At 40.4% G+C, this 25904-nt stretch overlaps 1 protein-coding gene and 1 long non-coding RNA gene across 3 annotated transcripts; one reads left to right on the forward strand and one right to left on the reverse strand.

The window, feature by feature from the left end:
* The first annotated feature begins 3706 nt into the window (after positions 1 to 3706).
* Positions 3707 to 15793, forward strand: SLFN14 (schlafen family member 14). Its single transcript, XM_090292401.1, has 5 exons — positions 3707 to 3780; positions 5443 to 6515; positions 7707 to 7835; positions 8748 to 9462; positions 11936 to 15793. Exons 2-5 carry the CDS (start codon positions 5456 to 5458, stop codon positions 12768 to 12770), a joined length of 2739 nt encoding a protein of 912 aa, XP_090148527.1. The 5' UTR covers positions 3707 to 3780; positions 5443 to 5455; the 3' UTR covers positions 12771 to 15793.
* A 1226-nt stretch (positions 15794 to 17019) lies between these two features.
* LOC149998050 (uncharacterized) lies at positions 17020 to 24248 on the reverse strand. Of its 2 annotated transcripts, none has more exons than XR_016514240.1 (3): positions 24044 to 24248; positions 23037 to 23514; positions 17020 to 17980 (listed from the first exon to the last, which is right to left on the reverse strand). It is a non-coding gene; the product is annotated as an uncharacterized LOC149998050 (long non-coding RNA). The 2 variants fall into 2 exon arrangements; XR_016514239.1 differs by lacking the exon at positions 17020 to 17980 and adding an exon at positions 21913 to 22837.
* Positions 24249 to 25904: the final 1656 nt, after the last annotated feature.

Raw genomic sequence — 25904 nt, forward strand, 5'->3', positions numbered from 1 at the left:
GGGAAGGGGGTACTGGGCAGAGGGGAGCAAAGGGAGAAGAAATTAGGACAACTGTAACAGCATTAGCAATAAAATATACTTAAAAAAATAGTCATGGGAATTTAAAGTACAGCACAGAAAACATAGCCAATAATACTGTAAGAACTATGTATGGTGCCAGATGGGTACTTGAAATATCAGGGAGATCACAGTATATGATTGTCTAACCACTATGCTGTACACCTGAAACTAATACAAAATAATATTGAATGTAAACTATGAAAATAAATATAATCTTTTTTAAAAGGGGCAGGTACATGAGGTAGGCAAGCTGTAGGTCTCCATGTGGACATTCAGAAATGACCTGTAATTAGGTTTTTGAGAGATGCTTCTCTTCCCACCTTCAAATCTGGTGTGAAATCTATGAATACCTAAGGGAGCCCCTAATAACATTTTGCTTATTATCACATGCCTGTTGCTTTTCTTTTTAACCTTATGGAATACCACAATTTGTTTATGTGTTCTTACGTTGATGGACATGTGGGTTGTTCCTCCCTTCCTTCCTTCCTTTTTTCCTTCTTTTTTTTTTTTTTTCATTATAAATAAAGTTTTTATTTTCACACGTAGCCCCAGAGCACACAACATCATATTTGGAACACAGTAAGTGCTTAGTAATTGATAATTATTTTCATTATTGAATGAAAAGCTACATTATATGCCAGGCACCATACTAAGCTCTTTATGTACACCATCGCACTTTATTCTTACAAGAACTCTATGGAGAAGGCATTATTATTATCTCCAATTTACACAGAAGGAATCTGAGGCTCGGATTAGTTTCACCAAGGTCTCAAATCTAGAAAGGGCCAGAGCTAAGATTTCGATTCCCTAAGTGCTCAAATGAAAGAATGAATGAAAGTTAGGAGACTTACCCACACTCAGGTATTGTGGTGTGGTAGAACTGGCATTGTTGCTCTTGGTCACTATATTCTCTGTAGTCTTCCAATGATCTCTGTGGATGAATTGAAGGTGAGATGGAAATTAGCGTTTGTCTGGTGTGCACAAAGGCTGTACCACAAGTACGTCTACTAATAAGTTGAAATTCTTAGTGAATAAATATATCTTAAATAAATTGGGGGCTCCGGTTCTTTCTTAGCCAATTGTCAACAGAATGGCCAGATCACTTTCCCAAGGCCTAGGAAAAGTATTGTCCAAGCTAATGATTTCAAATTACTTTGTATCATGGACATGTGCTTTGAGGTAGCAGAATCAGATGTGAGATCCTCCCTGGTGTGATAACCTAACTATTCATAGCCAGGGGACTTAATTAAGGAGCTCTGCAGAAGGAAGAGAAACTCTCTTTGCTCATCTTTCGCATTATCCCTCCTTCTCCTGATTTGGTCCCTTGTAGTGCATTGAGGAATAGGAAGGAAACAACAATCTGGTTCCCAGTTCCCCTTCCCAAATAATGTTCTTTCTGTTGACCGGGAAAGAAAGGGGGAGATATTCAGGTAGAGTTCTGATTTTGAAGACTCCAGAACTTGAAAGGCAGTGGAAGGAGTAGAGACATTTATATTAGACGAACCTGGTTTGAACTCCAGCTCTTCCACTTGCTGGTCATGTAATCTCAGTTCCCTTGTAGAGTTAAAAGCTCCCAGCTTGGTGCCTTGTACCCAAATGCTCATGTCTAGGAAATGATGGTCATTTTTACTTTTATAAAAGAAAGTAATATCAGAGGACTTTCTATGTAAGAGTGAGGCTGGGAATTAAGGTTGGTGGTAGAACTAAAAGTGAGACTGAATTTGGAAGTGCAGTTAATGAAAATCTGTTAAAGTTGAAGTTGAGGGCAGGCTTTTGAAGTTTGTGGTGTTACTGTGCTGATTATACATTATAGCATCTGTTCTGCCTCCTATCCTGAAACTCTATTCAGTCAACATATACAAAAGGTAATGCCAGCAAAGCAGAGCTTCATAGGGATAGCAATCTCAATTAATAATAATAATTTTTAAAAACTAGGGATACCCAGAAACTTATTTAATGTCATTTCATCATAAACAGATTGAAGGAGAAACACGGAATTGTTTGACAGTTCGATTTAGAAGGAGACAAATATAGTAGTTTGCTGTAGCCACTACAAAATTACCACAAACTTGGTTGCTGTGAAAAAACAAAAACAAACAAACAAAAAACCCCACAAATTTATTTCTCACAACTAGAAGTTTTACACTAGCCTTTTGGGCAGAAATCAAGGTGTTGGCCGGGCTGTGCTCCCTGGGGCGGGGGTGGAGGTCTATGAGGGAGAAACCATTTCTGCCTCTTCTGGCTTCCAAGGGTCGCTGAATTCCTTCACTTGTGACCACAGCACCCCAGTCTCTGCCTCTGTGGGTCACACACTGCCTCCTCTTTTGTGTGTATCAGATCTCTCTCTGCCCCTCTCACGAGAACACTTACCCAGTGGTACCTCGGTACTCATCATCATTAATTCGTTCAGGAACTCGCCGAAACTGACGAGTACTGAACAATGAAGCATTTTCTCTTTGCAGGGATGCATCGCGACTCATACAAGTTCTAGCAAGTGCGATGAGTGCTGAGCAAGCGCCAAGTGCTGAAACATTTTTTTCTCGTCAAAATGCGATGAGTACAGGATTTGATGGGTTCTGAAGCCAAGGAGTACTGAAGTATGACTGTAATTGGATTTAGGACCCACCCAGATAATCCAGGATAATCTCCCCATCCCAAGATTCCTACTTAATCACGTCTGCAAAGACCCTTTTCCTTATAAGGTAACATTTATGGGTTAATAATAATAATAGTAATAATAATTGGTGGCCATTATACAACCTACTTCAAGAAGCTTTATCCAGTTTAACCAGCATTTCCAAATGAAATTACTGTCTCTCATCTGTTTACTTCTTAATTATAAAACAATTCATGTTCATTGTAGGCCATTTAGAAAATACAGGGGAAACGTTTTTGAAGGAAATTAAATGAAAATCATCTGCAGTCTTCTCATCCAGAGACAGCCAGCTTCATCAATGAGCATTTTTCTAGGCTGGGTCGTGTGCCCAACAAAAAGGAAGAATAGGAAAAAGAGAATAAAAGTAGATAGAATAGCCCTGGCGGGTGTGGCTCAGTGAATTGAGCACCGGCCTGCAAACCAAAGGGTCAGTCACTGGTTCAATTTCCAGTCAGGGCACATGCCTGGGGTGCAGGCTGAGTCTCCAGCTGGGGGCGCGCAAGAGGCAACCACACATTGATGTTTCTCTCCCTCTCTTTCTCTCTCCCTTCCCCTCTCCCTAAAAATAAATAAATAAAATCGTTTTTTTAAAAATGGAGTTAGATAGAATAAAGCAAGCAATTTGAAATGTAATGGAAGAGGTTAATATTGCTCATAATGGATATGTACAGAGCAGCCTAATTTAAAATAAAGGTAGATCTTTGAAATAAAATTAACCAGGGCAGGAGATGCTTGTATGATGTATGGAAATGATGCCAGTCTCTTAGAAGTGGGAAGTTTAGCTTTGGCACCTCATTTGCAAATTTCTCAATCTTCCCATTACTGCCTAATTCACTTTCAGATGTCAGAACTTGGCCTGCTAATCTGCCCTGTCATGGGCTTTTCTTGAGTCCTTATCAGCCTTCCTCAGTGGGTCAATGTTATGAGGACTAGGGGAGTCTGGCAGAGTTCCTGCTCCTCCCAGGCTGATATCAAAGGACAGCAGGGACTGTGACAGAAGGCAAACACTCAGACCGAAGCCAGATGTGGAACTGAAACAGTGAGCGGAGAAGCAAGATCATCAGGTAAAAAAAAAAAAAAATTTATTTTAAAAAAGCCTCATCCATCTCATCTTAATGCAGTTTATGTCTGAGGGCATGAAGGACTTAGTAAAATAGTAGCTGAGGAGACACTTGTAAAGGAAAATATGTGAGAAACTTTGGGAAAAGTGGGAAGGATATTCATACCGAGCAAGAATCTCAACTATACCACAGTTGTTATCAGCTATGATAGTGTAGCTCTACCATTTCAAAAGCAATTCAATTTGTCAGTTCAATTCAATTCAATCTCAACAGATGGAAATTTTAGGGAGAAAATTATAGTTGAAAATGAGAAAGCCATTTCTAACAGAGCAGTGGGAAAATAGAAGGGACTAATTTGATAGGTAATGAATTACTCTTCACTGGAGGTGTTCAAGCATTTGCTGAAAAGCCATTTGTTGGGAGTTGGGAATGTCACACAGAGGATTTGAGAATCATATAATTGGACCTGAAAATCTTTCAAGTTCCTTCCAATACTTCTGTGAGTCTATGATATGGCTAGAATGTTATCAGAAGTTTCTCTAAAGAGCCAGACATTTACATTTATGTATAAGAGATGCTCACATATGAAAAAATTGATTCTGGTTTACTTGGTAGAAGTGAGAAAGCAACCAAGGGCAAACTATGGCAGAGGAGGGTCTTGTTGAATGCCTGTTTTTTTCCTCTCGATGGGTACAAACAACACCCACATGGCCTCTACTTTTGCAAAGATTACACAGAAGAAACAAGTTCTTCTAGAGGAAGAATTTTAGTTTGGGTTGGTAAACATGTGATTTTTGCAGTTAACAAAAACTAAGGGAGCCATGCCTGAATTATTTGCTTCAGAGCCCTAATTTCAATTTAGATGGCTACTCTCCAATCTTGAAACAAAAGGAGGTTGACCACAGTTTAATAACTATGTCCCAAAGGCTCCTGTTCTTTCCCAGGTCTCAGAGGCTCCCACAGCATAGGGCAGAAATATAAGGAGGCCAGGAAAACACTTGCTCCTGTCTCACACTGTATATGGAGAAATGTACTTTTAGAAGAATGTTAGAAGAGATAAAAAGAATTCGGCATTTGGTGTCAACTGACAGCCTTTCAGGAGTAGAATAAAGCTTTTAGAAATGTACAAAATAACACATAAAGAATACCAAGTTTTATGCTTGATTTTATAGTAAGATATCTACATCACATATACCATCAAACTGAACTCCCTTAGTTCTCTGTTGCCCCCTTCCTTTCCCCTTTGAATTATAAATAGGAGTGTTTTTGACTTCAACTTCTGCATATTCTTTATTAACTTACTTTGACTTCTGTTCCAACCCATGGCTTTTTTTAAACCCATGACTTTTATTTATGACATCTGGAATCACTGGTGGCACTTCCTGATTTTAAATAAAAGATGGCTACAAACTTCAGCACTATAAGTTTTCCATTATGGCTAAATACTAAGCCTTTACCGTTAACTATGCCCATTCATGCTGGAAAGACTAAGGATCTTGATAAAGTTGTTAGAAAACAGTGATATTAAAAATTATTTCCATGTTAAAATAAATGTATAGGAAACAATTTATAGCTTTGAAGCAAATATTGTGATCTCTGGAATTCTTGTTAATGTAGGAACATTTCTGTCCTGCTTATTTATTTCTATCATTGTTTTGAGCACAGAGGGGCTGCTGAGATGGAAAGTCTCGAGACCAATACGGAAATGCTCTACCCTGAGATAATTGTAGAAATGGGCACAGTGACTTTTGGAGAAGAGAACAGGAAGAAGATGACCAATAACTATTTGAAAAGAACTGAGAATTCTAAAATCATCCAAGCCACCTGTGCACTGTTAAATTCTGGAGGGGGTGTGATCCAAGCGAAGATTGATGATAAAACCTACAGTTACCGATGCCATGGGCTGGGGCAGGACCTGGAAACCTCTTTTCAAAAGCTCCTTCCTTCAGGTTCACAGAAATACCTTGACTACATGCAACAGGGGCACAATCTCCTGATTTTTGTAAAGTCATGGACTCCGGATGTTTTCAGCCTCCCCCTGAGGATTTGCAGCTTGCGCTCCAATTTATATCAGAGGGATGTGACTTCTGCCATAAACCTGAGTGCCAGCAGTGCCCTGGCGCTTCTCAGACAGAAGCAGTCTAGAGCCCAGAGAGGAAGACCAAGGGTGAAGGAGCCACATTCTCAGAGAGTTCTTGACAGTAACATCCAGGAAGAGGAAGATATAAGGATGTCTGCCTCAAAATTTCTTCAAAAGGACAAACTCATATATAAAGAGAAACTCAATTTTACTGAGTCAACACATGTTGAATTTAAAAGGTTCACCAGCAAAAAGATTGTTCCTAGGATTAAAGAAATGCTGTCTCATTACATTTCTGCATTTGCCAACACCCATGGGGGGTACCTCATTATTGGGGTGGATGATAAGAGCAAAGAAGTGTTTGGATGTAAGAAAGAAAAAGTGAACCCTGACTTATTAAAAAAAGAAATAGAGAACAGCATTAAAAAATTGCCTGTATTTCACTTCTGCCATGAAAAACCGGAGGTGAATTTCACTACTAAAATCTTGGATGTATACCAAAAAGATGTCCTGTATGGTTACGTCTGTGTGGTTCACGTGGAGCCCTTCTGCTGTGTAGTATTCACAGAGGCCCCAGATTCCTGGGTCATGGAGAACAATTCCGTCACAAGGCTGACGGTAGAGAATTGGGTAACCATGATGCTAGATGTTCAGCCAGGTAAAGCAGAACAGAAATCATTATTCAGTTAGTAGGGAGGAACCCCATTTGCTTACCTTCCAAGGTTGTTTGGTTAGATACTTAAAGAACAGAAAGCTGTTTTGCTTAAAAGCTGTCTGTTACATGGTTCTTTTTCTAATATTTTTAATTCCAAAGACAGAGCACATGAACTCTTTGAGATCAAGAAATGCTTGGATTTTAGTCTACTTTGGAAAAGTTGTAATAGTATGCCACCAGCCATGAATTAGTAACAGTTCCTTTTTATGTTCTGTAAAGGCCTGTTGAAAAACTTTTGCAGGCTGATATTTCTAGTCAAAAACATTCTTCGGTAGTCTTACTCTAAAGGTATTTCAGAGAAACAGTGTTTAAGAATGACTCTCCACTACTTTTCTCAAGGGAAACTTGTTGACAATTTTGAATTGTTTCAATAACATCAGGAGCTAATACCTTCAATCTCTGGGTTTGGGGCACCACCAAGAAGGAAAAAAGCTGATACAAAAGGAGATACTGGGGGCACGGGATGGTGGTGGGGGAGGAGGACTCCTGGGGTTCTCACTTCCCTTACAGTTTTGCTCAGAATCAGCTCTGGGGATTTCTAAGCAGTTAGTAGAGGATGTACGGCCTGAAAGAAGGTTACCAGTTTGCCTTCATGGTCATTGTATTCTAAGTTTGATAAAAGAAGCTTGGATCAAGACTCGGTTTTATTAGACTATTCTTTCTCTTCTAAATTTTAGCTTACACACACACACAGAGACACTCCAAACTAGAGATCCTGCCACTTTCTATTCCATCTGAACTTTGGATTGGTACTTAAACCACTTTAAAAATATTAAAAATACATATTTTGCTTAACTTTTCCTGATCCCACCCCTTCTAGAAGCCTTTTCCTCAGAGAAATGAACTGGAATCAGAATAGTAGAGTTGGAAGGAATCATAGGGATCATCTCACCCTGGCATGAGAGAGAGAAGGGAAATGACTTGCCCAGGATGAGTCACACAGTGACGTAGAAGATGCAAAGCCTTGCAGGCGTCCCCAGGCTTCCTTTTGTAACACAGGTGAACTGTTTGAGTCATAGAAAATATGAGAGCCATTTGGCCCGATGCAAATCACACGCCAACAGTAAGAAGGACAATTAAAAAGTGCTTTTTCTTTTTTGTCTGAAACAACTCTCCGTGTATTCATTTATTTAGCTCCTTCCAGTTTGGCCACAGACTACAGACTCCCCCTGATTTCTCCAGCTTCATCTGCACTAAGAAGCCCATCATATCCCATAAAAGTCCTGGATTTTAAGGGCGCTCTGCAACAACGTTTGTTTCCAGGTATTTCCTTTTTCATTTCAGCTAAGGGAACTTTATTTTTTTTTCCCTAAAATTACATTGGGAAGATTTGATAGCAATTAGTCCAAATTTTTCTCCTTAGAGAGAAGGTCAAATGTGGGACTTAGCAGACATAATAGTCCCCAAATAATAAATATGGCTAACTCTTGTGTCCCAACCATCAAATTCACACAATATTTTTGTGTGCTTTGGGACTTCCAGTCACATATGGCTTTTGGTTTCTAAATCTGAGAGAATTTAATTCCTTAGGTCTATACCACAGGAGAATTGCTCCCTGGCTTTCCAATGGCGAAGGAGGGGAGCCATGGGCTCTATAACAGAGTTACTCAGCCTTGGCACTATTGAGATTTGAGTCAGGTAGTTCTTTGTCAAGGGGGGCTGCCCTGTGAATTGTAGAATGTGTAGCACTATTTGTGGCCTCTACCCTCTAGATTCCAGTAGCGCCCCTCCAGCTGTGACAATCAAAAAATTTCAAGACATTATTAAAAGCCCCAGGAAGGGGAGGGGAGTCAAAATTACCACATGTTAAGAATCATTGTTTTAAAGGAAATTTCTTAGCTCCCCCAAAGCGACAGGTTCACACACACACACACACACACACACACACACCCTTAACAGGAAGTAGTGACTTCCCAGCAGCTGTGGACCATTTGTCTTTGAGTAGACAGTGCTCAGAGACTGTTCTGTGAAGACTCCTCTCTGGCTGCCCTCCCCTGTATAAGAACTACCTACAGTGGGAACTCCAGAGCCCTGGCCTGTGGAGAGGGGGTGCTTTCTTTGCAGACAGGGACACCTGTAGTTCCATACCTAGACTCATTTCTTCCTATGATGTTGCAGGAATACTTACAATATGCTTTTGTACATTTTAGTAACTTCCACTCCTTGAATTTTCAGTGACACAGGAAGAGATACAATTTAAACCAGAAGCCCTCTGTACGAAGCTATTCTCAGACCATAAAGAACTGGAGGAATTAATGAAGACTCAGATACGTCCTTATTCTCAGGGAATTGTGATATTTTCTAGAAGCTGGGCTAGTGATGTTGGCTTAAGGAAAGAGCAGAATGTCCTGTGTGATGCTCTCCTAATAGCAGTTCACAGCCCCCTGGTACTCTACACAATCTTAATACACCCTGGTGGGACGGAAGGGCCTGAGTATGCCCGAAACACTGCTCGTCAGTTAAAGCAGAAACTGGGAACTGTTGGTGGTTACACAGGGAAAGTGTGTGTCATTCCAAGACTGATGCACCTGCCTGGCACACAGCATAGACCCTGTGAAACCTCTGTGCACTACCCCCGATCCTATCAGCTCGCTAATAAAGAGGAAATGGAAGACTTGTTACAGGCCCTGACCGTGGTCTCGCTGTGCTCTAGATCTCTGCTGAGTGACAAGCTGGGCTGTGAATTCTTCAACTTGCTCATAGCGGAGCAGTGTGAGTTGCTTTCAGAGAGCCTTCAGGAGACGCGAGAACTGTTCATTCACTGCTTTCCAGGAACAAGGAAGACAGCCCTAGCCATAAAGATCATGGGGAAAATCAAGGACCTATTCCACTGCAAACCAAAAGAGATCCTCTATGTTTGTGAACACGACTCTTTGAAGGATTACGTGATGTAAGTGTTTCACTAACTAAACACAATAAATGTATTTAGTTAGTCTTTCCAACAGTATCAGAAAAGGAATTTGTGTTATTTAAGATTTTGCAGTGCCATAACTATGTAAATGCAAGAGCCCAAACATTTCCAAGTGATTAGGTGGTTAAGCTATAAAAGGGTACTTTGCTATTTTCAGGCTTCAACATCTCATCATAAATTAGCCAAGTATACATGACTTTAAATTTATGTAACTAGAAACATCTTTCACTATCTGTGGTCTTAAATTTAAGAAAAATAGAAATGAACCTATCTTTCTTTAAATAAACATTTGCTTGATACTTAATACTTTACAGTGATAGGGTATTTCAGTTAAATAGACTTTCTACCTAATAGAAACTTGAATTTAAATACCGTTTGATTTTGCTTATATTTTCATTTGTTTGACTTGTTCTGAATCAATAATTTTATAAAACATGCACATTTACTTCTGATTTAAATCTTTAGCTTTTGATTCTATAAAAGAAATTGGTTGCTTTATAATCCAGTAAATGAGAGCAAAGTCATTTTAATTCTTTGTTTGGTTTACTAATTCATTCAACAAATCTCTTTGAGCACTGTGTATATGCTAGGTACTGTGTACATTTAGTGTTAGTGGGGAAAACATACTGAAGACCTGGCCATAAAGCCCAGTAAGGGGGACAAGAAATAAAATAAGCAATGTGGATATTGTATAATTACTATGATAATAAAGATATGCTTATCTTAACTTGGGCTGAAGGTTGGTCAGCAAATACTCCCTAGCAAAGAAGATCCTTGGGCACACTCTTAAGAAGTCAGTAAGGAAAGTAAATAAAATAAGGGCTCATTAGGCAAAGGGCACAGCAGATGCAAAGACGTGGAGACACTTGAGAATTAGAAGGGTAAGTCTCACTGCAGCAGTGGGGGTAGGGTGTGGGTATGCAGTACCTGACAAAGTTGGAAAGGAGGCAGATGCCGTATTATGTAGAGTATTATAAATTGTGCTATGGGTTTTCTTTTTTTAATCTTCATCTGAGGACATGCTTATTAACTTTAGAGAAAAGGGAAGGGAGAGAGAGAGGGAGAGAAACATTGATGTGAGAGATAAACATTGATCAATTGCTTCTCGTATGTGCCCCAACCAGGGACTGAACTGCAACCTAGGTATGTACCCTGACCCGGAATCAAACCCATGACTTTTTGGTTTAGGGGACAATACTCCGACCCAGTGAGCCACACTGGCCAGGGCAGGTTATGTTTTTTATTATGCTTTATAGGTATGTTTAAAATACCTCAGTCAAAAGGCAAATTCAATTCAACAAGTATCTATTGAACCCTAATGTGAGGGAGATACAGAAAATGGCTAAGAACCAGTGCTTTTCTTCAAGAAGTCTACACAGTCCAAACTGGAAGAGAAGAACAAGGATAGTTACGATTCAAGGTACAGGGAGTAAAGCCCCAAGGACCGCATATGTAAAATTAGGAAGTCTTTAGGCATGAGTGATATCATCTGGCTCCAAATCAGAGGAGGTGACACCCGAAGTGGGTTGTTTCATGCCTTTTTCAATTTGTTTCTCCTCCTCTAAAACGCTAAAAACATACTGAAAAGGAAAATTGAACAAAGTAAGCAGGATCATCACCCTGTAGGTTTATTGCCCTACTTGACATGTCATGGAACTCAGTAACCTCTTGACATTTTCCTTACCAAAACCTAAAGAGGCTTATGGTTTTGTACTGCAAGTAAGTGGGGTCATAGGATTTGCTTTAGAGAAATTGCATTTGACCATACCTCTTTTGCATATAAAAATTGTGATATACCTCTAGGTAACTGTTCTCTAGCTCTAAAAAGGACAGAAAATAAAGAAATGGTAGTAACAAGTGTAAATTACTTTTGAGATTTCTTTTAGGTATAAGGATCTTGTCTTTGGGAATTGTCAAGCAGCAGAAAGGGACTACTAATAGAATTAGTAAATTCTACCTGGGTTTAATTTCTTTTTTAATCCTCACCCGAGGACATTTTTTAAATTACTTTTAGAGGGAGAGGATGAGAGGAAGAGAGAGGGAAAGAGAGAAACATTGATGTGAGAGAGAGATATTGATCAGTTGCCTTTTAGTACGTGCCCTTACTGGGGATTGAAGCGGCAGCACAGGAATGTGCCCTGACTGGGAATAGAACCTGCGACCTTTTGGTCTATGGGATGATGCTCCACCCAGCTGAGCCACACCAGCCAGTGCTACCCAGGTTTATTTCAAAAGTTTCACATGCAGGTTTATCTCGATAACTTGAAGAGTTGGGTTTGCAATTATATATTCTCTCTGTCAGGTAACTTGTAGTAGAGCAGTTTTGTAGTATTCAGTGCATGAGGAGATCAATTAATCAGCCTCCAGATGAGAACCAGCCTCTGATTCCAATCCAGAGAGTAATGAGTGCCCGGTATTTCCTGAAACCCTATTCTCTCTTTCATCCTTACAGTCAACAAACCACCTGCCAAGCCGTGACCCGGAAAACCTTCATGGGAGGGGAGTTCCTAAAGGTTAAACACATAGTGATGGACGAGACTGAGAATTTTTGCAGTAAGTACGGTGATTGGTACGTGAAGGCTAAGAGTATCACCCACCCCAAGGTGAGGGGAGCTAGAAGTGAAAGCCTTCACCATGGGGTTCTCTGGATCTTTCTGGACCCTTTCCGAGTCCATCATGCTGATGTCAGTGGCCTTCCCCCTCCATCTGCTCGGTTTCCTCGTAAAATAATCACCAAAGGGATCCACTGTTCTCTGGAAATAGCAAGGGTCATGAAACAGGAAATGAAGAAGATCAGAGAAAATCCTCTCTCCAATGTGTGTCTGGACACAGTGGCATTGTTCAGGGAAGCTGCCTACGAGGAAGCAATGCGTGCTCAGGCTCTTCCTGGGGTGTGTGAGACAGAGACTGACATGACAATAGAACAAATTGCAAAATACGTGGCCGAAAGATGTCACAGCCTGCTCCACTGGGGCTATCTGCCCAAAGATATAGCAATTCTGTGCAGAAGAGAGGAGGACAGACGACGCTATGAGCTTGCACTGCGAAAAGCAATGGAATCACCCGAGACCCACAGCGCAACAGAGGTTGTGTTCAGCCGAGCCTCTGGTGTCGTGGGCAGTTACATCATTTTAGATAGCATTGAGCAGTTCTCAGGCCTAGAGAGGAATATTGTGTTCGGCCTTAGTCCGGAATGGACCCTGTCAGAGGAAACTCATAAGCTCTGCTTTGCCTCAAGAGCCATTAAACACCTCTACCTGCTTTATGAAAAGAGGGCAGCTTTCTGAAATTATTTCAAACAATACAGGAAGCCAGAAGGGGTAGAGTCCCTTCTTCTAGGCAGGGGGCAGTTATTCCTTTTCATATATTACAAATGAGGAAATCAAGGTGGTCAGTACAGCAGAGAGCCACAGAAAGGCGTCTTGAGAATGACCCTGCCACTCGATTTGCAGTGTACTGTCCTTTTCCCAGTCCACTTCATCTCCTCCATGGACAATTACAGCAGACTTATAATTGGTCCCCTGCCTCTGGTTTCATCCTGTCAACCACAGATGTTCTCCTCAAAGAGAGAACTGGTTTTATGACACCCCTGCTAATGTTCCTTCAGTGAGTCCCTGCAGTGTTTAAATCAAAACAATTTTCAAGGCTTTCCATGAGACACCCTGACTTTCTCCTAACGCAGGCTTTATTAAACCTCCACCTCCCAGCCTTGCTGGTCTATTCTGGGGGTGGGAGGTGGGTGCCTTCAGGGCTATTTAATCTGCCTGGGTGTCTCAGGGCAGCACCCTGGTTGGCATCTCATACTGGCTATGGGTCTCAAGCTTTAATGGCTCAGAACTTGATTTCCTCTTTGCACCAAGTTTGGATCAGTCCCTAGGGGTTGCTTTATGCTAATCAAGCTCATAAGTGAAAATACTGCTCTGTCAATCTACAGTCAGGATCGTAGTAATACGTGGCCCAGATGTTATTGCTAATCAGTGCATGCAACAGTAACAGGAGCCAAATTACATAAGTACAGCCTTGCAGCAAGAGGAACTGGTAATATGATGCAAATGTATGAAGTCTTCAGGCTATGTTAGACTATTACAATCGTCTCTAAAATAGGGATAATTCCACCACAAGGAATAAACTAGTCAGATTTACAAAAGAACACAAATTTAGAATAAGAGTGACTAGTTGTTTCATATTCTCTGCCTCAGATGAAGTTCTTTTCTTTCCGAGTTTCTAAAGTTTCCAGGTTGACCACTAACCTTCCTCTCACTCCTCCCAACACATAACAATGCTTTACTCACATTCATTTTCTGTGTGTTAACACTTTCGTCTAGGCTAGAAACTGCTTATACACTGCTACTGGACTGGAAAGTAGTCTGTCGCACATCCCTGATCACTTCCGTTATGCTTTGTTGTTAATTTTATAATCCAACTCTAAGAGTTGATGGGGAGCCTGGATGGCAACTCTACCATCTATGGCACCCATACACATTGTTCCTGGCCGCACCTATGCCATTTTCTCAGCCTTCAAACCCTCTTCTGCTCCCTCTGCCTGTTGAAATCCTTACTTGTCAATCATCCCCCTAAATTAAACTTGGTCTTCTCTTTTGCAGCTATTCTATGGCTTAATTTTTAAAAAATAATAACACCCAACTCATTCTACACTATACTAGAGGAATACTTGTTGGCATAGCAGAATCTATGTAATTCCTTCTTATCATGTCTTCTTTCCAATGTATGTTCAATATATTAGAAATAAAATCAATTGTCGCTTTCTCTAATCAGCTCCCAAAATAACTAAGCCAATTCTGTGCTTGTCAATGCAGTTTTGTTTTTCTGTCTGTGTGATTTAAAAAATTGCTTTGAAAATATTCATATTTCCAGACTATTTTTAACTCCTAGAAATGTTTAGGACAACTTTATTGATGCTGGGGAGGCCACAATGCAGGAGAAAGTGTGGGAATAACGTTTTGGCGATAATTTCAGATAAAGCCATCACTTTCCAAGAGGTGGGAGGGCAGGCAGGGCTTGGAAAAGTGCTCTGAGCTGACTTTCTGAACTGCGCAGGCCACCAGGGGGGCCATCTGTCCTGTCCTGTCCTGTCCTGTCCTGTCCAGAAGAACATTTCTCTTGCCTCCTCGCTGCACCAATTACTAGATGTGTCCTCCTTTTTACCTTTCCTTGGGGGTTTTAGGGTACTTTTATGTGGGAGAAGAATAAATTCAGCAATTAAATAGTTTTTGATAATGCAAGATACCACTGCATTAACATTAGGATAATGGGAGATATGTGAGTTCTCTAAAAATAATTTAAAGAGTCAAAAGTGGAAGGGCATTGGGGGAGTAAAGAGAACAGGGTACTGCTCTACAGTATTTTAGTCATAAGCCTCAGTACTGTGTAACTTTTAAAATTATATGTATGCATTATATAATTTTGATAAAATAATTTATTTTTAACGTAATTGTTTTAAACATTGAATTTGAGAGTCTTTGTCAGTTCTTGGTCTACTAAAACAGCTCAGTCAGGCTTAAAGAAGAAGGCCTAACATAGTTATTCTCAGCCCGGCTACTCATTATTATCATCTGGGGAGCTTTGAACAGTACCAATGATCCAGCCAAACACCAGGCCAAGTAAATCAGCATCTGTGGATATGGGCTTGGACATTGGTATTTATTAGAAGTTGTCCAGATGAGTCTAATATGCCACCAGGGATCAGAAACATTGAACCTGCCTCCTAGTCTATTCTTTCTGTCCTCAAATAGATGTGTACACACTTCTCCTTCCATTGGACTGTGAGATCCTTGAGAGTAAGGATGGTCACTTACACATCTTTATTTCCCCAAAAGGAACTAGTGTTGTACCTCAAACATTATAATTATTTGTTGAATGGATTTTCCACTTTCAGAAAATCTGAATCTACTAAGAACAATGCTTCTATTTAATGAAATAAATATCTAATTTTGGAGACTTCTAAGGGGCCAAAGTGGAGAATAATCAACACTGCAATAATAAAGAATAAAAGGAATTTAAACTTTTTTTTAGGCAACAAAATTAAAAATATATGTTGATGGAAGTTCATTAGGTTCAAGTTTGAGATTAGGAACTGGCGGGAACTAAGAATAGTTAACTGATTTGCTTGTAGCTAGAATTCTAATTTTTTTCTACGGACCTTTAATATAATGCATAAAACAACTACTTTGATAAACTAACTTGCCTATTACGAGATGCTTTTAAAACTTACCTTTAAAAATAAAGGTAATATAATTCTATTGTGCTAAGTTTGAAAAATGGCAAAATAAAAAGTTCTTATTATGTTGTTATCCAGGGATAGTTTTTTTTTCATTTTTGCTTATTTATTTCTATTCTTTTTTATATGCAAAAATATTTTTACATAGTTATGATCAAGTTGTACAATCAACTTTATATCTTGTGTGTGTGTTTTCCATTTAACCCTTTTGTTTGAGACTGTACTGTTGTTTGCAATACTTCATCTCTCCCTATATCTATACCCTTTGTAGTTCATAACATTAGAACTGGAGTTTATTTTTCCACCCCCTTGATGTGAGCTTGGTTGTGCAACTTTATTCGGCCAATGAAATGTTAGTAGTCATGATGTGTACAGAGACTTTACACATTTCAGCATTAGTTCTATTCTTCTGGGCTTCTGCTACTACCATGTGAAGAGTATGCCTTGGGCAGCCCACCAGTAGGAGGAATGAGAGATGTGAAGCAGTCTTGAACTCAACTCATGACCTGGAACCACATTTGATTGATCTCAACTAGATTAGCCGAACTCAGCTGATTTGCAATGCATAAGGAAGAAATAAATGCTCATTATTGTATGACTGAGGTTTCAAGATTGTTTTGCAGCAGTAGCGGACTAATGCAGGCATTTCCTCGTGTTGTAGCATAGTCTTCAAAATGATCATTTTTAATGGTTGCGCAATGTCCCAGCTAGATTATACAAAATTGCAATAATCACCCCCCTATTAGTGGTTCACCAGCAATTCTACACTATTAAAATTAAATCAGGCTCATACTCAGGCATACAACCTTTTCTTTCTTTGGTATATTTATAAATCCCAGAGATGAAATTACTGGATCAAAAGGGTAGCCAAACCAAAAATTCACCTATTCATGTTGGTTCTCATGGGAAGTGCATAGAAAAACCCTAAACACTGTACCTGACAACATACAGATTTATTGCCTTAAAGATTAGGAGAACAAAATTCTGATATCAGGTTCCAATGGTAAAAAAGAGGCATTGGTATCTCAGAAACAGGTGCCTTAGAACATGCTGTCTCTGCATGGAGAATAAAACCAAGGCTCATCACCCTAACCCAAAACACCAGAGGAACTTAACTTAGAGAATTACAGATGGAATCAGGAATTATGTAACCCTAATATTATGTAGGGGAAAACAAACCTCTGGCCACTTGAAACTGTTATAGGGTACTATCTCAGAAAAAGACAAGATGCCTCTGACCATCAATAGGACTTTTTTTTTTTTTTTTTTTTAATTTTAGAGAAAGGAAGAGAGAGAGAGAGAGCGAGAGAGGGAGAGACATCAATTTGTTGTTCCACTTATTCTTGCATTCATTGGTTGATTCTTGTATGTGCCATGACTCAGGATTGAACCCACAACCTTGGCATATTGATATGATGCTCTAAACAACTGAGCTACCTGGCCAGGGCCAGGATTTTTTTTTTTCAAGAGAAACTGTGACATGGAGAAACAAACCCATTTAAGAAAAGAGGAGGAAGTATAGAGATAACTAGATTTTCTATGACGCTGAGGTGACCCAGTTTCCCCAAGGTTTTGGGGAGGCCAAACATAAAATTATTTTCAAGAAGCTTCAACATGAAATAAGTACAAAATTTATAATAACCGTATGTTACTATTTATTGAGATATTACTATAACCAGCTACTATTTGCTAATGCTTTGCATACATTCTCACAACTCTATGAGATATATACACATTATCTCAGTTTTATAGATCAGAAAACTGAAGTACAGAGAAATTAACTTTCTGAAAGGTGCATGTCTACTTAGTGTCCAAACTGAGAAAATACAACATGTAAATAGAATCCTTGATGTGGTCATCTCAACTTTGAGAATGTATAAATACTCTGAAAATGCTCTCCAGAGCTGAGAATACTCATGTTTGCTATCAGGATCCTTTGTCAAGTTCTTAATTCTAGAAAGCAGCGGTCTTCATTGTAAGTAAAAACAGTGGCTGTCCTGTTTCCTATAATTAACATCTGTGAGTTTTCCCTGACCATCCTGACTATTCTGGAAAAATCTTAATTTTTTCTTCTGCAAAGCTCAGAATCAGACTCAGGTCATATTCCTGACCCTTCCAAGGTCAGACACTTCTAACATGAACTGCCAGATTCCCTCTAAGGCTGCTGCATCTTAGTTCAATATCTTCTTTTGAGAGAGGCAACATGATTTTGAAATAAACAGGATCAGTTTCAATTTCATTTCTTCTTTCATTTTCAGCCTAAAATTGAAATAAAGAATCAGGGATTAGGACATGGCTACTGTGTTCTTTCTCTTCTTATTGCTTACTGCCCCAGAATGATCTCAGGCCATTTGCAGTTAAAGTCCATCTTCACCTCTGCTTTAATCAGGGAATGTTGTCTTCTTTGCCCAATTATACAGCTTGAAAGAGACATGTGTTAGCGAGGGGCAGGGAGGCAAGCAGGGGATCCCTTCCAAGACAGCCAGATATGACAAATAAACCCATTAGTCAATGACTAATCCATTAAAATACCTCTACAGTTCCATTCCTGTATCCTCTGATATACAGTGTTAAGATTATAGCTAACAGATAGTAAATGTTTACTGTTGTCAGACACTGCAAAATGTTTTAAATACATTATAACTTTTATTCTCCCAGCAACCTTTGAATTATGTTTTGCAGCCCTATGTAAGTTAGGATAAGGTTGTGTTAAGAGCCTGAGTCCTGCCCTGGCTGGTGTGGCTCAGTGGACTGAGCGTCGGCCCGCGAACCAAGTGTCACTGGTTCGATTCCCAGTCAGGGCACAAGACTAGGTTGCACACCAGGTCCCCAGTTGGGGGCGCGAGAGAGGCAACCACACAGTGATGTTTCTCTCCCTCCCTTTCTCCTTTCCCCTCTCTCTAAAGACGAAGAAATAAAAATAAATAAATAAATAAATAAAAGGAGCCTGAGTCCTAGGGTCCAACCCACCCTGGCTTTGAATTCAAACAATATTCCTAATTGGCCAACTGACCTCAGCGAGTAAATTTTCCCCTTTAAAATTCAGGTTTCTCATCTGTAAAACAGAAAAAATTCATGCCTATGTTTATGATAAAGATGAGGATTGAAATAATCCATTTAAATAAAGCCTGACATATGGAAAGCTCTCGATATATTTTGGCCCTGATTATATTTAATTTACAGTTAAGGAAGCTGTGGCTTAAAGATAAATACCTTAAGATCACTGAACTAGGGAGTTCTGAACACAAGATCTGAATCTATGTCTTCCTGACTCCAAAGTCTACTTTAGCCTTTAGGCTCTTCTGTTTTCTTGTACATGAAAGTTAACACCTGAGACCACTCTTGGATTAAACAACAGGTTTATTGCAAAAAAAGGAGAAAAGCAGATGGAGGGAAGAAGTACTTGAGGGCCCCATAAGAACAAGGGAAAAAAGGGAAGGGGAAAGGGGGAAGGGGGAAAGGGAGTAGGAAGAGTGGAGACTGCCCGTCACCCACGCGGGCCGGTAGGCATAACCTGCCTGAGCCTCTGCAGGCACTGTGTCCACACTTTGCCAATCACACACGCAGGTTAGGGTGAGCCCGCCCATCAACACATCCAGTAGGTTATTACATCTCCCTGCTTGTCCCCCACCAAACCAGTCAACATACCAGGCTAGGTCCCTCAACATTTCCTCTGGGAATGAGCGAGGTCCGTTATCATTTCCTATGGGAGGGGCTAGGACCAGGTTTATTTGCATATGGTTCATTTGCATGCGTCAAAAGTCCAGGTGGGCATTCCAGCTGCCTCCATGTTCTGACATTCATGATCTGTGATTTGGTGTTGTGACCAGGATTGAGTATACTTAGAATATTTGATATTAAGCAACATGGTTTAGTTTCTAAAATTTTTCTACAAAACCAATACTAAAATGACTTACACAGCAGAAATGTTTAGAGAAAAGTATATTCTACACTAAGAAACTTTAAAAATAAACCTTTCATTTCTAGGTCCATACAGGGTAATAATACAATCATTAATACATAATAATACAAGAATAAATTGTTTCATGTACTCACAACTGTAAACCTACGTTTGCCCCGCCCTGTTAATGGCATGACAGAAAGATTAAAAAATAGAGGACAAAAAACCCTTCATCCCCATTATTACCACCATATCTCACAGTTGTCATTTTTGCTTATTCATTTCCAGTGTTGGTCCATTGACAGATATATTTTAGCAGAGTTGTAATCATTGTGTACAGTCCATTTTCTATCCTGTTTGGGGTGATTATTTTGAAAGTCATTCCCACTCTTCAGTCTGCCATGCAGTTGGTAAGACGTTTCCCACCCTGCAGCCTAGCAGAGGGCAAGGCAGGGTTCTGTAACACCTCAGGTGATTGTTGTGCAGATTAAGTGCTTTACTTCATGCGCTTTGCACAAACCAAAGTGTCTGCAAACAGTAGTTATTAAACTAGGTTCTCAGTGTCTCAGATATATATGATCAATGGCTCAGTGATTGGGAAAAGTTACCTTAACATTATTACTTAACCTTTCTGAAGCTTAGTTTCTTCCTAGAGATAACCAAGATACCATGAAATGCTTACCAGTGTTTGTTTTGGCACAACAGTAAGTCCTCTGTAAATCTGGTTGTTAAGATGCCTTCTGGACGCTCCTGCTGGGTTTTTCACACTGGACATTTTTTAGCATAATTTTTTTTAATGCTATGTTTTTTTGGGGGTAATTTGTAGGTTGTAATACTTTTCTGCACTCAGATAATCACCCACTCTGTTTGACACATGTAGGCAACATCATGAAGTGATATGGGAAAGAGATTTGGTACAAATTGGACTTGTGTGGCAGTCTGTAATACTAGTAATTTCTGTGACAGTCCACCATGAATAATGAGCCTAGAGACTGATGATGGGAGATAGGAAATGGGAGTTCAGTAGTTCCTGAACCTGGCTGACCATAGAATCACCTGGGGTCTTAAAAACAGAGATTCACTGTTTGATTCTGCAAGTCTGGGAAGGAGCTCTAGAATCTGCATTTTTTTAAAGTATGCTGAAAGATTGGAAACTTGGTTGTAGTGTCTTTTTTCTTTTTGTAATGCAAATGCTCACTTAAGCTCTGACTGCCAAAGAGGCAATCTACTTCAAAGATGATTATCTTGGGTAAACACTTTGCCAGCCACAGGACAAGGTAAAGAGCTAGGTTAGGCCACCTCCCACTACTGAGACTTCTTTGTTTTACAGATCTCGGTTGATTCCATAACTGACCATTTGGGGCACTGTTTTAAATTTTTTTCTCCTTTTGCTATAAATTCCCGCTCTTATGTTTTAAACTCACCAATCAAGAGTAAGCCCGCGAAACCCTAGGCTCCACCCTCAGCTCTGATAAGAGCAGAACCCCAGGCCCGCTGTTTTTCTCTTTCTCTATGTGCAACGTCACTGTGTAACCCCAAGTGTGCTGTGTAACTTCTAGGTCCTGTAAGTAAAAAACCTTTATTTTTTACCTTATGATTACTGCTAAAGGGCGTCTTGCAATCATAATAAGAACGACAAGGGCAGGTCCAACCACAGCTTTGGTTATTGACAGGATAAAACACTGGATCATGACATCTCAAGCTAACTTCCCTCTAGTGCACAGTACCTTTCCTCATAGTTAAAAATAATTGTTAAAGCCATACTATAATGCCGCGACCCGCGCAGTTCAATGTCCAAACCTAAGGTACCAGGGAGGGGGGCGACCCGGAGATTAAAAGAAAAACACAGACACAAGATTAATGCAAAGTGGGGGGCAGGTGGTCCACTGCCCTCGGATGAAGAGACAATGACACCGGCCTGAGTCCACCAAGTTTATTTATAATGTTCCATTACATTAGCTACTGACATCACCAGTCAGGAGGTAAAACTAAGAAGGTAACTTCTAAGAAACGAAACTGATGAGAAACTCCTGAGAAAGCTGTAGGGGGAGTGTTCTCAGATATCTTGCAAGTAGCTCCTGCTCTAATCTAATAGGATGTTTCCTGCTCCTGCTTTGTTTCCAGCCCCCACAGCTCCAGCTTTCGTTATCAAAACGCTACAAATTGCAGACGTATTCAGTCAGGCGAGACCTCGCAAATACTTGACCCATCAGCAAATGCAGACAATCAGGCGAGACCTTGCAAATACCTGATCCTGGCCAAGCAAGTTGGCCTTCCTTCTGTAACTTCAGCTTTCACCGTCCCCTACACTATAATTCTTGAAATCTATAAGGATGGACACAGGAAAGAAACCAAACAAGAGCTCAAGGGAACTGTGACTTATGTGGGCTGTGGAGGGAAGTTGCAGTTCAAAGTGGTAAAAAGAATAAACTTAGAACAATAGCAACAGCATTAGCCTCCAAGTCAATAACAGAAAATCCGGCATAAATTTCAACGATAACTTTTGGAATTACAGAGGCTACTAGAAACTTAAGAAAGTCAATGAGATGTACAGCTTAATTCTTTATCTGACTCTAGCATTTCCCCCCTTATTGCATCAAATATTTCTTCAGTTATTTAGGCTTAAGGTGCAAAATAACAATTCCTCCCTGTCCATCATCTTTCCAAGTCCACTCCCTAGGAAGTAGTCCTTAATAATACTTTGGTGTGTATCCAGATAGGTTTTTCTGTAGCCCTGTTCTCCAAGAAGTTTAAAGTACTCCTTGTGATATACACTTCCTTTTCAGTCAAGCCAGAGCTAACTAGCCTTTCACCTGCTTATTAAAATGCCAAGTTTTTCTTGACAGGAAACAGTTCTTTTTTTTTTCTTCCTGAGGCCAGTAGGGCAGACATTAAAAGGCGAAAACATTCTAATTTAGTCTTCTGGGAAATCGAATCCTAACGACAGGAGGATGTTTAAGAGCAACCAACTTAAAAAAGTAAAGTGTAGATATGCTTTTCAGAGAGATTGAAACCTGGCATTCCTCCCGGGCTTGCTTTTCTCCTGGAGGCTCCTATTTCAGAGCCAGTTCTTCGTTCTGAAGGTTACCAAAGCTTCAGGCAAAAGCGGCGACCAAACAGATGAGGACTCCAGTTTTCTCTTTAACATTCCAACCCTGAAAAATCTTCCAACTTCCAAGGTAAGTACAGATTGTCTGAAAAAACCCAAGCCTTGCCTGTTCAACAGAAAAGATGGTCTCAAAAAGAGATAAAAAAAAAAAAACCCAAAACCCTCTAAGATGAAAATCCACCCTGGGACCTTTCCAAATATATCTTCTCTGTATATTTAGGCAAGATAGGCTGCGGTGAACACGAACAGCCCCACGTTTCTTAAGTGAGACAGACAGTGAGAACTGTTCTGGAGCTAGAACTCACCTTCTTGCTCAGGCCCCCGATGCAAGATTCCAGCCCGGACAACCTGGCGGGTTCTGAGACAGACAGTGCTGCGAAGGGGTTATCGGGTAGACTTATCCAAGCTCCGGGAGCGAGTAAGCTTTCAAGTGGAACAGGGAGGAGCTAGAGCTTTGGCGGGAAGAGATGACTGAATATTTTGTCAGTTTTTTTTTGGTTTGTTTTCCATAATATATTTCACTTTCATAAATATTTCAAAAAGAATTTCACTTTCAGGAGAAATTTAAGATATATTGATTGTGAAGCTCTGACCCAGTTGGATTCTTCAGATTATTTTTGTGTCAAAAGAACATATGATTCTTTTCTTTACCAACATTAATTAAAAGCACCGGAAAGTGCTTTTAAACAAGTTGCTTCTTCAAATCCTTTTGGCGCTAGGGCGCAAATGAATATATAATTATGAGTACTTCATCAGGTGGACAGTGGAGAAATACCTGCCATTCTAGAATAGGAAAACAATTATCTGTAACAACAAATATTTATTTTACTAGACACAGGCAACAACTACATATATTCTGGATATTTTCTCTAGACATCAACTGGTATACTCACTTTTACAACATAAATGTTTTAATTACTTCAGCCATAAATGTAAGATGATTATTTAGACCCAAATTAAATAAACGATTTCCATATATGTCTGAACAACAAACTATTGGAGATCATAATTACAGTATTGGGGGGGATAAATCAGAGGAGGTTATCTAAGTCTAACTCTGAGCAGGCCACAACTTCTCTTCATCTGCATAAAATACAAGACAGCATAAGGCTTGAGGCAGGCGGAGCCAGGTTCAAGGATGCGTCTGCGGTTTCTTTGTGGACCCTGATTCTCTCCGAGCCGCGGGGGGATCAGACCCCTGCCTCCCCATTCTATTCTTCCCCTTGGGCCCACATGCAGACGCTCTGCTCCCCATGCCCGGACCACTCTTGACTCCACATTTCCAAAGCAGTACACGGCTACAGACACTCACAGGCTCTGGCCCGGCACCCCAAGCCACTCCCGCGTCCCGACGCTGCCCTGCAGGAGCCTCGCTGGCCAGGGTTCTGCCGGAGTGTTGCGGACATGGGACACATTACCGGGGAAGCTACTTGGTTGGCGGTGGGGTACGCGCCGGCTGCCAGGGGCGCGGTGGGGGTTGGGGAAGCCGCAGCAAGCCTCTCAGCCGAGCTGAGGCGGCGGAGAGCGCAGGCGCAGAGCTGACAAGGCGGGAGTACGCCAGCGCGGGGGTTGAGGGGAGGTGGCGGGAGCGGGGCGGCTGTGTGCGCTAGGACTGCTGTTGCCACGTGGCTTTCTCAAGGTAAAAACACCTTGTTACTATTCCTAGATAGTTCTTCTTTGGAATAATTTGAATGTATTGAGATAATGTGACTCTGATAATCGCTCATGCCTTATTTTATATTATTCATGGTTTTGCTTTTATGCATAATCTTGCATTCCAGGAGAAATCCAGAGTGAGTGTGTGTGTGTGTGTGTGTGTGTGTGTGTGTGTGTGTGTGTGTCCGGGAGAAATCCAGTGTGTGTGTGCGCGTGTGTGTCCGGGAGAAATCCAGTGTGTGTGTGCGCGTGTGTGTCCGGGAGAAATCCAGTGTGTGTGTGTGTGTGTGTGCGCGTGCATGCGCATGTGTGTCTGGGGAAAATCCAGTGTGTGTGTATTTGTGTGTGTGTGTGTGTGTAATAGCAACAGTAATAGGAAACTTAAGTATAAAGATGATATGACAAACACTTCTTTTGTTACCCCATTACCCCAAATTGACTACTATTGGCATTTTATCATAGTTACTTAAAGCCTTTTAAAATTTTAATAAATAAAATATTATAGATAAATTTGAAGTTCTCTTTGCCTTCCAACTTCAGTTCCATTTTTTCTCTCCTTTTCTCACACACACCCAAAATTCTAAGTTCATTGTATATCTTTTTTTAAGTATATTTTATTGATTGTGTTGTTACTGTAGTCCCAATTTCTTTTCCCTTTGCTCCCCTCAGCCCAGTAGCCCTCTTCCCTCCAGCAATCCCGCACCCCCTTGTTCATGTCCATGGATCGTGCATATAAGTTCTTTGCATTGACCCTTTCCTATGCTGTTCTTAACAATCCCCCTGTCTATTTTGTACCTACCAATTAGGCTTCTGCACCATTTCCCTTTCTCTCCCTTCCTCCTCCCAGCTGATAACCCTCCAAATGATCCCTATACCTATGATTCTGTTCCTATTCTAGTTGTTTGCTTAGTTTGTTTTTGTTTTTACTTTTTTAGGTTCTGTTGTTTATAGTTGTGAGTTTGTTGTCATTTTAATGTTCATAGTTTTCATCCTCTTTTTCTTAAATAAGACCCTTTAACATTCCCTGTAATAATGGCTTGGTAATGATGAACTCCTTTATCTTTACTATGTCTGGGAAGCACTTTATCTGTCCTTCCATTCTAAATGATAGCTTTGCTGGATAGAGTAATCTTGGTTGTGGGTCCTTGCTTTTCATCACTTTGAATACTTCTTGCCAGCCCTTTCCTGCCTGCAAAGTTTCTTTTAAGAAATCAGCTGATAGCCCTATAGGAACCCCTTTGTAAGTAACTCTTCTCTTGCTGCTTTTGAGATTCTCTCTTTATCTTTAACCTTTGGCATTTTACTTATGATGTGTCTTGGTGTGGCCTAGCTTGTTGGGGACTCTCCATGCTTACTGGACTTGTGTGTCTACTTCCTTCCTCAAATTGGGGAAGTTTTACTTCATTATTTTTTCACATACATTTTCAATTTCTTGCTCTTCTTCCTTTCCTTCTGGCGCCCTACGATTTGGACGTTGCCACATTTAAAGTAGTCCTAGAGGTTTCTAAGCCCCTCCT

Source organism: Furipterus horrens, unplaced genomic scaffold, assembly GCF_987537825.1.
Source record: "Furipterus horrens unplaced genomic scaffold, mFurHor1.1.pri manual_scaffold_11, whole genome shotgun sequence".
In the NCBI taxonomy this organism is placed as follows: Eukaryota; Metazoa; Chordata; class Mammalia; order Chiroptera; family Furipteridae; genus Furipterus; species Furipterus horrens.

What these genes read in the sequence shown, in the direction of transcription:
- SLFN14 (XM_090292401.1), top strand. Translation starts at nt 5,456, where the DNA reads ATGGAAAGTCTCGAGACCAATACGGAAATGCTCTACCCTGAGATAATT. An exon ending in GATGCTAGATGTTCAGCCAG is followed by an intron (nt 6,516 to 7,706) that starts GTAAAGCAGAAC and finishes TCATTTATTTAG; the next exon opens with CTCCTTCCAGTTTGGCCACA. An exon ending in GCAACAACGTTTGTTTCCAG is followed by an intron (nt 7,836 to 8,747) that starts GTATTTCCTTTT and finishes TTGAATTTTCAG; the next exon opens with TGACACAGGAAGAGATACAA.